The sequence below is a fragment of the Sylvia atricapilla genome, chromosome 7, assembly GCF_009819655.1.
Source record: "Sylvia atricapilla isolate bSylAtr1 chromosome 7, bSylAtr1.pri, whole genome shotgun sequence".
Lineage (NCBI taxonomy): Eukaryota > Metazoa > Chordata > Aves > Passeriformes > Sylviidae > Sylvia > Sylvia atricapilla.
In genome coordinates this window covers 13,320,336-13,334,078 of record NC_089146.1, presented here as the reverse complement: position 1 = coordinate 13,334,078, position 13,743 = coordinate 13,320,336, and the positions used below count along the sequence as shown (strand labels likewise).

At 37.3% G+C, this 13,743-nt stretch overlaps 1 protein-coding gene across 1 annotated transcript in view; it reads left to right on the top strand.

Moving 5' to 3' along the window:
* The window catches only part of PARD3B (par-3 family cell polarity regulator beta), a 391,688-nt gene that overhangs the window by 17,615 nt on the left and 360,330 nt on the right, over window positions 1–13,743 (top strand). Inside the window, exon 2 of the mRNA XM_066322656.1 lies at window positions 6,969–7,070. Within this exon, the coding sequence (XP_066178753.1) occupies window positions 6,969–7,070 (102 nt within the window). The remainder of the gene's footprint in view (window positions 1–6,968; window positions 7,071–13,743) is intronic.

The following is a 13,743-nucleotide window of genomic DNA, read 5'->3' as shown; positions in this document are numbered from 1 at the left end:
CATCTTGCAGCATTTTCACTTCTAATGCAAGCAAAGCTGAGTTTTGGTGAAGGAGAACAACAGCACTATGAAATACACAAGGAATTTTTTTATTATCTCACGGTGCTATAGCAGTTTCTCTTCCTTGTGTTATCTTAAAGATTTCTGCTGCTTTTGAATTTCTAACTGGAAAGGGTTAAAAATGTTTTGGTTAATGTTATGCTGTAAAGACAATGTAATTAATTAGAGGTAAGAATTTATTTTTTCAACAGTAAGGCCTAGAAATATGAGCTTCTAACATCCTCTGTTATGTGTAACGTAAACTAAGCTCTGGAACCTTTCTGAGCAGTGAAACCTGAATAATTGCTTTTTCTCTCTCTCTTTTTTTATTTTTTTTTTTAAAGTTTGTAAAAGGAGGACCCAGTTTGTATTCAGTTACAAGTGTGTGTAAAAATATATATATGTGTGTGTGTGTATGAAGTATACTCCTGTACTTCATATGGGGAGACTTATTCAGATCAGGTCTGTGCCAGGGGCTGCTGCATTCAGTAATGTCTGGAACAGACTTAATCTCTTGTGCAGGTAGCTGTTCATCTTTGAGTTTTACAGAAGCTTCTTGTGGCTCTGTTTATTCCATGAAGATGTTATATCTGTAACCTACAATATTGTATGCAGTGATACAATTCTACCTTTGTGCATATGAGGAGAGGGGAAGTGGTGGCTGTTTGCCTGCCCTAAGGGTAGGGTGCAGTGTGTATTGGGGTGTTTGGTTTGTTTCTTGGAGTTTCTCTTAGGTTGTAGAAGGCCGTCATTGCACTTTTGTTGTGTTATTCTGAGCTCTAACTGTTCAGCTCCAGATCGTGCTAGTCTGTATTGTACAGACATTTGCTTTGTGATCAGCTCTTGGTTTTTGGGAACTCAGTATTCACACTGCTGTAAAAACAGAGCCCCACCTCTACTACAGCTGAAGATGGCAGCCCTGCTGGTGGCAGTTGGGATGAAGTTTGAATAAAATACCACTTCAGGCTTGTTTGGAGGTGGTTTTGGTAAGCAAACCAAAAATACTTGAGGCTGTTTTAATTCAGTGATAAACTTGGAGAAGGATAAACTGAAGTTTAGGCTGTGACCAATTTCATTCCTATGCTCTTCTTCAAGATGCTTTTTGTGCTCTGCTCCCAGAGCTGTGGTCTGAGAGTAACTAATACTTAGTGCTGTTTGGCTGTGCATAATGATACATTGTAGCCTTAAAATGCTTATAGAAATCATTAAATAGTACTTAATATATTGAGTTAAAGCATCACATTCCAATTTATAATCTAAAAATGATTAAGTGGTAGAATACCTCTTTTACTGACCTTAACCTAAAATATCCCTTTATCAGAACATGTTTAATGATTATAGGATTTTTAATTTTACTTTTCCACTGTCTAAATGACAGACAACAATGTGGCTGGAGGCTACTCCTTCCCCAAGTTTGACTTTGTATTTATTTCATTGTCTGTGTGGAACAGGCATATATGATTTTCATTTTTATGCTGTATTTCATTGAAGTCTGTTTGCTCTAGTGAAGCATTGATGTGGAGTTACTTCAGAAATATCAGCATGAGAAGTAATTGTAACTCAGTCCTATTTCTAATTTTTTTTAGTACCTCCTATTGTTACTATATTAAATTAAAAATTCCAGCATAGCGTTTGCTATTATTTTATGCGTTCTACACAGTGGAACAAAATACAGCATCAAATAATAATTAATTGTGAAATCGTGAAGTGGTGGTGTTTATTTTATTGGTGGTAAGCTGTAACATATTTAAACCTTTTAGGATTCTCTTGCTCATTAACAGTCAGAAATGTCCAATGTGGACTGGAATGTTTATTAAGTTGCTTAGTTTCAGAAAAGGAGACTGATACTTTTCTATCCAAGTTTGAAACAAAAAGAATTAAAAATGCACTCCAACTTTCTGGTACATTAAAAATGTGAATATCGATTTATATAAAAACCTGACAATAAATGGGAGTGCTTTATTATAGATTGATTGGTCTTTAATTTGAATGTGTGTGTGTTGACTGAAAATAAATAGGTAGAAGAATTCTTGAACTGGTTTTGGACAATTAGAGCAGTGATGGTGTTGTAGTAGGTGGAAAGAGCCAAGTCAGGATTCTGTGACAGCGTGAATGTCAAGCCCATTTTTTAAAATTTATGTCACTTCTCTGCCTACATTGCACTTGTGCATTCATGTGACCTGGCTTTAATTTAACATTTGGTAAATATTTGCATAGTAATTCCTAAAGTGTTCTCCCACACATAAAGGAAATGATGATAAACAGCTTTTAAGTGGCTTGATGTTAAACACAAACATGACTTGCAGCCCTAAGGTAAAATTCACATTAGAGTAACTGTTCAATATTCATTTGCCAAGTGCTGTTATGAATTATCCCAGGTAACTTAGTCATACATTTTCTTTATGTGGATTTTTACAGGTTTGTACCTCAGCTGAATTTCTGCCTGAGGGTTATGTACTGTGCTGTAAGAGAACTTCTCCCCACTTGTGATGCTAGGATTTTTTGGAGTTGTAGTTGTGTTTTCTTCAAGATGAACTTTCTAACAGGAGAGCATGTAGGAGCGCAGGTTTCAGGTAACCATACCTGAATACTGCCCAGACCTTCCAGGCTACTGTTAGTATTTTATTTTACAAGAGACTCTTTTGTTTTTCAAAACTAAGCATTTCTTTTTAAGCATGTCAACTTTTAATGATGATGATTAAGAAGATACTGTGAAGAATCATTCTGGACACTGTCATTCATTAGAATATGATTTCAGTCTCAAGCTAGAGAAACTTAAAGAAACAACAATCAATCAGCTAAAAAATCTCCCAAACCTTGTCCTAGTAAATTAGAATACAGTTGTTAGACTTTTTTTACTTTGTATTTCATAGTTTCTCAGCAAGCGCTTTCTCAGTAAGTATGCCCTTAATCAATCTCTTCCCTGGTCAAAAATGGGGTGTCACCCAGCATTTGCTGCTTTCAGCAAGTAAAAGGTGTTATTTCATTGAAGCTGTCTGGCACTGACCCTTTGCACAGCCTGTCATCACTGTTACTGGGTTCTGAATTTCAGACCATTCAGAAGACACTGTAGCATCAGCAAACTGTTTTGCACCACTTCCAGTCCTATGCTCGATGAAGTATAAAGTTACTGTGTTACTGCAGAAAGGCAATCTCCTGCCTAGGAGTTTTAAAACACTTGGAAACCTGAAGTGTTCTCGATGCTCCTCTTGACTGTTCTATCATAATAAAGTATAAGAACTTTGAAATAGGACAATCCTTTTCCTGAGCAAGTTTCATTTTCTCTGATAATGATTCTGCCTTGGATGCCACAGGTATGTTTTGGACCCGTTCTATGCTTTTTGAGGTCTAAAGAATGTGCAAAATGTGAGTTTGTGCATATGCATGTGGATACAGTGCTATTTGGAACTTTAGATACTCATTTTTACCTCTGCTGGTAGTTGGCAGCTTGCTTTAAATGGTGAGTTTTCTAAAATATTAATGTCTTATTTAGCAAAGTTGTCTGGACTCTGGGTGTGAGTAAAGAAACATGGAAGCAACTGATATATACATTTTATTTTGTGGCAGGGTTTATTTGTGTAGGAGTTTTTTAGTTTGTTAGGGTGTTTTGTTTGTTTTGTTATTTGGGGATTTGTTTGTTTTTCTTGTATGGACAGTATTTAGCCAGTGCAGGGGACTGTTTGGAGTTGATATAAAGATCAGAAAATATTCTGACTTTGAAATCTTTTTTGAATGGCTGAGTGGGTTTTCTGGTCAGATGAACCATTGTTACTTTTGTGACTGTGGGGAGCGAATCTTCTCCACCTAGGCTATGTAGCAGTAGTTACTATTTGCTTCACCAAACAAGTTCATAAAAAGCTCCCTGCTCTCAGTATGGGTTTTTAACTTTGAGGGATGACGTTCATATAAGCTAATAGAAGCCATTTATATTTGTGTTTCTGAGGTGGCAAGTACTCAGTCTTGTGTAGTCTGTGCTGGTTAGTGTAACTGGGGAGTCCTTGAGATCAGAAGGCCGTAGTGTGTTCATATGGTGTGTACCTCATCCACAGTATGTGGCTAAGCCATTAAGAAGTATTTTTCTTCAAAAGAAACTGTGAATCCTGCTCTGCTTAGTTCTTGTACTTCAATGTGAATTGTCGTTGTTTCCTTTTAAAGAGTCTTACACTGGGTACGCTTATTCCAAAAGATTGGTGAGGAGTGGCATCTTCTGCTCTTTGAGACCATTTTAGAGACGTTCTCTTGATATTGCCACTAACAAAAATAATTAAATTGCTGTATTTGCTGTGGCTCAAAGTAAAAGAAGGTTAGGAATTCGTTAAGTTTAATGTAGTTTAAGGCGGCTGTGTCTTGAGCTTGTGTCCTGCCAACTTGCAGCATTCTATTGGCACAATAGGGTTTTGCACTTGTTTTTCCTTTGTTTCTGTTTCAATGACACATCTGTGTTGGTGCAGCTACTGAATCACTAATAGAAGTGAGCTCTGAAAGCAAAATATCCTAATCAGCTGTGTATTTTTTAACTTTAGCTTTGTTCTTAACACTTCAACAGCATAATATATACAGCAGGTTTTAATGGATCTTCAGCCAAAAAGGTTAGCTGCAGAACTTTGCCCAGTTAAGAGGAGTGATTTTCAGTTATGCTGTTTTGATGCTGCTAACTATTAAATGCTTTGTGGTTGCATTAGTTAAAGTGGTTTTAGAGTATCGTATTTTCTAAGTTTATTGTTAGGGTCAAATGACATTTTTTTTCTAGGTATCTGCATTAGGTAAATTGTATTATCTAAATTAACCTGCTTATTTATTGCATAAAGGTATGCTTCTTTTCTGCCTTTTCATCTTAGAATATTATGGTTATGGTAAAAATACCTAAGCCCTGGGCTTGAAGATAGAAATTTGAGCTGTAATAGTTGTCTACACTTTGTCACTTTGCCAACAAAAAAGCATATTAATTGATATTCTCGAATTTTGTAATTTTGAACATGTGATACCTAGAATGAACAAGCATTTGCTATTTCACAAATGAGTGGTTTCATTGCAAAATGAAATAACTGTAGTAAGAGGTAAATTAGAGATTAAATGGATGTGTTGCAAATAGACATACTTTCAGATGCTCAATTGTGTGGCTCTCATGCAGCTGTACTGTATCTAGTTACACTTAACACTCAGTTGCAGGTCATCAGTGGTCATCTTTTTTTGTCCATTTCTGAAACATTTCTCAAAGCTATGTGTGTGCATGCCCCTTTTCCTGGCCCTCAATTTTAGGATCTTCTGCCCACTTTCCATAATATCTGATGGAGGACTCAAATATGCTTTATAATCCTGACTGCAAATGCATTAGGCATTTTTCTTTCTTCATTGTGCTGTAGCAGATGCAGTGCTCATCAGTGCTGGTACCACGGAGCACTCAAACACATCACTGTGACTCGCTGAGTTGCCGTGTGCTCATTTAGCAGTAACTGGTCTTAGGAGGACAAGGCTTGACTAAGGCAGTGTCCTTGGGTGATGTTATGATGCCTGCATCCCCAGTGGTCTGTTCTGTGTGTGCTGTTTGTTGTGCTCTGTACCTTGAAGACCGGTTCTGAGGGCGAAGCAAAGAAAGAAGAAAGCAGTTTGTTTGGAAAAACAGCCTTCGCTCCTACATATTCTTTTCTCTGGACTCTGCTTTTTTTGGAGGCATGAACAGCAGTAAGACAAAGATCTCCTGTGCTTTTAGTTAGTTTTAGCTAGCTGAGGCAGAGAAGTTCCCTGAACTGTTTTTTTTTTCCTTTTTCTTGGGACTGTTTAAATCTGCTCTGAACTGAGAAACCCAGAGGTACATTGAGGGCTGGCACCTGCGGCCTGCTGGCCTGAACCTCCAGAAGAACTGGAATTAGTGGAAAACTGGGTGAGCCGAGCTGCACCCATGGCAGGAACTTCCTCAGTTTTGCCATCTCTCTTCAGAGCGACGAAAAGTTTTGTTGTTTCATATTGCTTATTCTTTATACTTGTAGGCATTTTGTTTGTTAAACAAATAGCTTTTTTTCACTTTTTTCTAAGAAGGTTCTTTTCCTGGACAGGCTAAGGGGAAAAGCCATTTGCATTTGCTCTCCAGAGGAACCCCATTCAGAGGTTTCCTCCCAAATTTGCCCTAAACCAGGACCGGCAGTTCAGACATAAATACCACTTGGAAGTTGTGTAGACAGGTAGCTGGTACAGTTTGGGGGCAGTGGCTACAGGCTCCTGTCAGGGAGAATTTGCTGTTGAACAGTACACTCAGAGCCTTTTGGCTTCAGGGTGGGTGGAATGATGTCTGAATTCCTGGTTATTGAAGTGAAGGAGTTGTTAATGTATGAAGAAAGCATTAGTTTTGGAGAATTAACATTATCCCTCTTAATATGGTACACAGTGTTGCATTGGAGTTTGAGAGTGTTTATTTGTGAAAGCAAACTGGGATTTACTTATTCGTTTGGAGTTTTTTGCCACAATAGGCTTATCTATTTCTTCAGAGAAAGAAATGATGGATGAGTTTTATGCATCTAAAAATACATGGATACACCTCCCCACAAACTGTCAGGAGTGGTGCATGTCCATTTATTGATTTATTTAAATGTTTGTGCTGATAATAACCAAAATAATCCATCTATAAAGTGTTGTAAAACAATTTTTATTTTTTTTTTAAAATTCATTATTCAAATTAGATAAAGGTTGATAAGGAAATAAAAAAATGTATGTTTTAAAGATATTTCTTATGTAGTATTTCTATAGGTATTGCCTTGTTTTTCATCTGTAGTTTTCATTTATTCTCAGTTTCAATTTTGAGTAGTAGCTCCAATCTTCTACCTTGTGACTATGGAGGGAAGTAGAGGGAAAACAACTGGGACACAAAACTGTTTTGTTTGACAGCACTAAAATCATGCAAGAGTAGGTTAAGAAGTCTTTTATCTGTCTTGCAGGATCCAGCTTCCTGGGTAAATATTCACCACCTGGAGTATACAGATGGAGGAATCCTGGACCCAGATGATGTGCTGGCAGATGTTGTGGAAGACAAAGATAAGGTAGAGCTTGTTATGAAAATATCATGTGTCTTTTCAGCTAACGAATGCTGCTTTCTCATTTCTTGGATGTCTGGCAGGTGAATGGGTGTTAAATATTCTTAAACACATCTGCCCATAACTGCTGGAACTCTCCCCTTCTGGAGTAGAATGGGAGAGTGGGAAGCATGACCCAAGCAATAAGAAGAGAAGCCTAGCAGTTCACTTAGGACTTAACCTTTTCAAGCACTTCTGTGTTTCTTTTAATTTTTATATTCAAATAGCATGATGAAACAATGTGAGTTTTACAAGACTTTTTTTTCTTTTTTATGCCTCTTAAAATATCTTCTATAATCTCTTCCTTTGCGTGAAATTAAGTTTTTGAGAATCATCCAAATGTTGTGGTTGAGTGTGATGAAATAGACAAATCCTGTGATGACAAGAACAGCTACTTCAACTGTTAAATTTTGGGAGGAGTTCCTGTGATTTCTACTGAAAGTCTAGGCAGGCTGCCTGTTCATTTTAAAAGCTGTAAGTCTCTAAATTTCAATTAAAATAAGACAAGTTTTCTTTCTGTGTAGAGAAGTAGTACCTGTAGTGAAATCCCTTCTAATTTAATTTTAATTATAAAAATTTAGTTCTCGGAAACTTATTGGTGACTTATTCAGCGTAGAGGGGGAGGGGTAGTATTTATAAAACTTTGCTGGTATTATCTTTCTTTTTTTCTTTATAAAATCAGAAGAAAAAATATTTGATGGCTTTAAGCTGTAGATCCAAATATGGCATATGCCTGTGCATTTAGACAAATTGCTTTGTCTATTTAAAGTGCCATATGCTTGATGGCTTAAAAATAATCTAGTATATTGCGAACAGAATTGCTTGTTTTGTATGCTGTGTTGATTCTTCAATGACTTAGTACAAAGCTGAACATTTTGCTTATGATTAATGGGATGCTGCTTCTTTGTATCTTACGAAATTGTTTAGGGTGTACTTCAGTGTCAGATTAGGGTGAATTCTGTAGGAGTTCTTAAAAACTGTGGAACGCTGTTATATATTCTTTTAATCACATTTGTGTTTCTTGTTTGTCCATATTTACTGAAAGTATGCTTAAGACACCTTAAGACTTTTTTTATCCCCAGGAGTGTTTGGAGACAAAAATACTGAGTTCTGAAATTGAATAGCTGTGTATAAAGGATAAGACTATAAGCATAAGATGTTGTAAAATGAGATAGATAGTACATCAGAGAGAAATGTTTTGCTGGTTTCGTTAGTTAATGAAAATAAGCACATTTACCCAGGATTTTCTCTATTTAAAGTACTGATAGAGGGACACTTGTGGAAATGTGACCATCAGTGTGCAGAATATTTGATATGCCATGCAGTTTTAAACGTGTGACCAGAGCCTTTGCTCCACCTTGTTGGTGGCTGTCACTGGTTATGTGTAGCTGAATAAGCTTCTAGGTCACAGCTGTGAGTCTAAGCTTTGTCAGTTGTAACTGTGCTAAGTGTGGCTCTGAGGCTGCCTTGGGGAAAACTTGCTGGGAAACTGGGATCTTACTCTTTGAAGTGGGCTGGTGTGGTTCAAAAATACAGCAAACTCCTCAATTTCTCTTCCTCTGATTTCTCAATTACATGAGATGTATCAGTATCACCTTCAAGGTGGCTTGGTGAAACAGGGATAAGAGACTTGCTGAACAGAGCAGCTGCAGTGAAAAATCAGGTTTTTTGATTAAAGTGAGGAGAATGTTTTAAGGGATCTGCTGGTGTAAGAGGTTGAATTCTTTCATAGGAGGGTGCAATTGGGCTGTAGCACGTGTAAGGAGCTGTCCATACCACCTACTTACAAAGTTTGATATGTCTGATGTCAAAGAAGCAGCCCTATAAAAGGCTTACAAATAGTTTTGATAGCTTTACTGTGGCCCGTTCGTCTTTGAGCCTTCACCAGTGCTATTTCACACTGAGAATCTCTACTAGGGGATCTTTAAGCTTTGCCAAAAAGGGGAGGAGATATTCAGGTCAGATTGACCTGCTATCTTACTTGGTGTTTCAAGTCCTTGAATAGATGAAGGAATTTTTCATACATTTGTCCGTGCTCTGCTTGTCTTTGGTTATGATTATCTGTATATGTGGTAAATGAATAGGCCACATATTTGTTGCTCCCTTGTCCTTGCCATCCTTTGCTGCGCACCCAACTAAGTGACATAGTTTCACCTTAAATCAGTCACTCTCTATAAAAATAAGCTTGCTCTTAACCTCAGTGCCTTTAACCAAAGGTGTGTTTGGCACTGCTGACCATCATGCTCTTCTTCAGCGGGAGAGGAAATGCTGGTGCTTTTTGAAGAGATAATCTGCTCTAGATCATACTTTGATAGCAGTAAATTAGCACAGTTTCTTCAGAGAAAATGTCACTGCTAATCTATTGAATTCTTTCCCTGTGACAACAAAACAGTGAGAGTGCTATCAGATATAATTTATTTGGAATTTCAAAAGCTTTTGACAGTCCTTAACAATAGACCGTTAAGGAGGCGAACTACTCATGAAGTAAGCAGCAAATTCTGTGGTGGGTTAGTGAACAAATGACAGGGAACTAAAAAATGGAATAACTGGTGAAGTTCCAACCCTGAAGTAATGGCACTGGAATGTGTAATGCCCATCTCTAGGAGTGGCAGTGGTTTTGAGCTCTGCCTATGTTAACTTCCTGACTTCCTCTTGAGCTTCAGATTAATCAAAATTCAACAAACAGACAATTCAGTGGATGATATTAAGAGCTGTCAACTGCAGTTATGCATACTGGATAGAGTGGCATTTTTTAACTGCCTGTAAAACAGGTCTGAATTAGTGTTACATGTGCTTGGTAACGCGTCATGTGAAAATGCTTTGGAAATTCTGCTGGCTGAGAGTCCCTCTTGCTGCTGTTGCCTCGGCAATAATCTGTGGCCTGAACTGGATGTCAAAGCTAGTTGACATAGTTTTGTAGAATAGCTTTAAAATAGCTTGTTTTCAGTGAGTTGCCCAACAATTGATTCATGTTCTGATAATCTGATGAATGAATTAAAATTTTGGCTGTTGAATAAGAATGTGCTATTTAAATTGTCTGATTTTAATGCTGAAATTATAAGTGGAGTCCTTTTTGTATCCTGTTCTTAACAGATTTCCCATTTGAAATGAATTCTTGAGCAAGAAAATGTTCTGAGAAATTTCTTTGCTGTGTAAGAGATGGAGTACAAAATGTTCCCGTTCACAGCACTGTGTACATGGAGCCCTGTGCTTGGCTTGTCTTAAATGCGTAAAGTTAACGTGCCCATCTAGACTTCCTGCTGATTTTTATATGGAATCGTGTTTTCATATACTTGCAAACACCTGGGGAGGCTAAGTGGATGTAATGAAGGCCTGTGTTATGTTAAAACTTGCTTAGCTTATAGGACAACAAGCTTCCTAGGTCAGAACAGTTCTGCTTTCAGAATAAATGTAGAAGTCTACATGGAAATACACTTTTTATCAACCTTTGTATATGTGTGTTCATATTTTGACAGTAAAATACAAGCAAAACACGTTTACGTGTGCTTTTTCAACAGAGCTCCTCTGAAGTAGAAGATGGTGGGTTTTTCTTTGGGTTGTTTTGACTTTGTTTTGTAGGGTTTTTTTCATCTGTTTGCTTTTGTGTCTTTTTCTTGTTGCTTGGTACTTTCTGGGTTTTTTTGATATCTCGGGTGTTGTTTTTTAAGACTGTGTTTGCAAGGGCAGTATTGCAGTAGCTACAGTTGAGCCAACAAAGCTGGTGAACATTTTTGTAAAGATACATTTTCTGATCAGTGCTGATGGCAAAAGATTAGGAATATCGTCCTAGGAGGTGGTGTGGGTTTAAGTTCTCTGGAGACTTCTTTGTTGGCAGCTCAGCCGCCAGCGGTGCGGGGTGTTTTGTGGTGTGGTTTATTTTAGAAGCAGAAGAAATAACAAAAGTAAGTTATTGTGATGGGCGTTGTGCTGACGTTGAACTAGCAGGATACCAATATGATCTTAGAAATTAGTTTTTTCTTGTGTATCTCCTTTGTTAAATATAGATGAGTAGGGTTTTTTAACAGCAGCGGAAGCTTTTGAAGGACACAAAGCAACGTCAATGAAATGCTGAAATAGTGACACTCTTTCAAGATTTGTAGTGACTGCAACTGTCATTTAAGTGTTTCTAATGATGATATCAAGTAAATGGTATGAATTAAGTGTAGCTCAGATACCTATTTTAGCTAAGCATTTAATGAAATATTAAATAGCAAAATCAATGAATTCTTTTTTCCCAGCTCACTAGCAGCAGAAATGCAATATTGAGAAAACACGTCTCCTGGATGGTCTCCAAACGCTAAAGAAATCAGCTGCTGGCTGTTCAGAATGGCTGTTGGGCCCATGCATTCTCCTGATAAGACACTCAAGATTTGGCTGAAGCTTTTGTCACAGATGCTAAGTAACTCGTTTGAAGCCCTGCTTCAGACAGAAGCCTTTGCAGGTAGCTTTAGTTTCAGTGATGATTTTGCAAGTGTGAGGCTGGTTGGGAGAAGTTTTTTCAACAAAGCCATAAAAAGGAAGCAGACGTGAACTTCAAGACTAATGTAATTATACAAAAGAAATGTTTTTCTAGGTAGAAAGACATGCTGACAGGCATGTTTTCTGTCAGTGGATTTGGAACTTTTCTGTTGTTTGCAGGGAGGTTTAGTCACTGGGAGTGATGCCTGTCTGAGTTTAGCACTATAGAGCAGTTATTTTTTGACCTGGGTTTGACTCTGTAGACCTTCAGGGTTGTCATTTTGACTGTGAAAGTGATGGCATGCTCTAATTTGCAATGTCTATTTAAATTATAATGAGCTAATTCCACCTTTGTTCAGTTTCTATTCTATTCATCCATCAAATTCCTTGTGAAACAGAGAAGTAAATCAGTAAACCCTTAGGTAAGTATAGAAGCTCTGACTGAAGACTATGAGGTGATGAGGAAAATTTCTACATCAAGATGAAAAATGGCAAAATCAAGTCAGAATGAGGCTAGTCATTCTCAGAAATGTCTCAGTAGTCTAAATAAAGTGCTGGGGTATTCTGAGGCAGTTTCTCCTCACATGGAGTTTCAGCATTGCTGCTTTAAAATCTTCCCCTGGACGTCAGTGGCAGAGGCCTCAGTGCTGGTCTAAGTTACCTCCCAGTGTGTCAGCAGAGCCTGTAAATGTCACGCTTTGCAGCTTTTTTGTCGTGTGGCTTGATTCTCAAATATATGATCCATGCAGGTGATGCATACTTAAGTTAGAGAAATGCTGTTCAAACTCTAGACTTCTGTGTAATTGACCTCTCTAGGGATTTGTAACTTTCTGATAACTGGGATATAGAATAGAGGATCTTTTATTCTTGAGTTTGTTGTGCAATAGTATATTATACTTGTTTGGGAAAAACAGGAAGAGAGGTGAGACTTCATTACAGCTGAGAATTTTTTACCTATTGAAGCTTATGCTGCAGTGTTTTCTTTATGTAGGTTCCTCTACAAATTATTGCATATTTGCAATATGCAAGTTTGCAATAGGCAAGTTTCCCTTGGAGAAGTTTAAAAAAAAATCTTTTTTATAAGAATGTGAGAGAGATGTCTGGTAGCACAGAAAGAGCTTGATGTCAGTTTCATGTAATGTGGAGGTAACACTGGAAGTGTGCAATGGACTCAGGATTGTTCAAAATGATGTGTTGTAGCTTGGATGTTTTCTGTTTTTCATACAATCTGAATCAGAAAGAAAGAAAAATCAAAGAGGAAAAAAATTACAGCTTTTCTTCCTTGTAAGGTGGTTAATATTGCTCTGGACTAGGGCTTTGACACAACGTTTTGTGACATTTAGTTGGTTAATACTGTGGCCCGTTATTGCTGTGATGTGAGTGCTTCTGCTGACTGTTGAACTGGCTGCAGCAAATACACGCTTCAGACTTCTGACATTAGTGCTTCTGGCAGAGTCTTGGTTACGCTGCTGTAAATTTGAATGCCTTTTTGGAAAAATGAGTATCCAGAGGCAGCCAGTTTTGATGTTTAGTTCCTTGCTGCTAATGAGGTAAACCAAGGGATTAGTAGATCAAAAAGCTTGATATGATCCCGACGAGGAAAATGAAGTTGCAGAAATTTGGCAAAACTTGTATGTAGGGGCTGCTGTTCTTTGATTTGGTTTTAATGCGTTTTTGGTTTTGGTTTTTTTTCCCCTTATTATAATTTTAAAGTTGTGGTTAGTATCTCTGCCATAATATGTGTTGTTTGTGACTCTTCCTCACTGCCTCTGGTTTTGTATTTTGTGATTTCAGTAATGAGATGCTACAGATGCCCAGAAATCCTAAAATTTTATTAGCAAAAGGATAGCCAATGTGTTCTTCTTTCAAACCGTATGTTTTAAACATGAAAATGAATTTAATGTCTATTCTGAATAGCATGTTTACAGTCTCCTAAATCATAATAAAGTATTAACATCTTTGTTAAATTTAGGGTACTATATTTCTTCCTTGTGTAAATTCTTTGTAATAAGTTTCAGCTGTTATTTCCAATAATCAGTGTTATTAGGATATGAAATTGTTATTGCTGACAGTATTTGTTTATTTAAATATTCATATTTAAAGTTCTGAGTGATGAAGTTACAAAGACAAAGCAGAGTTGTGAATAAAAGCTCCATGCCATTTCTGTTTTGTCAAGGGAATC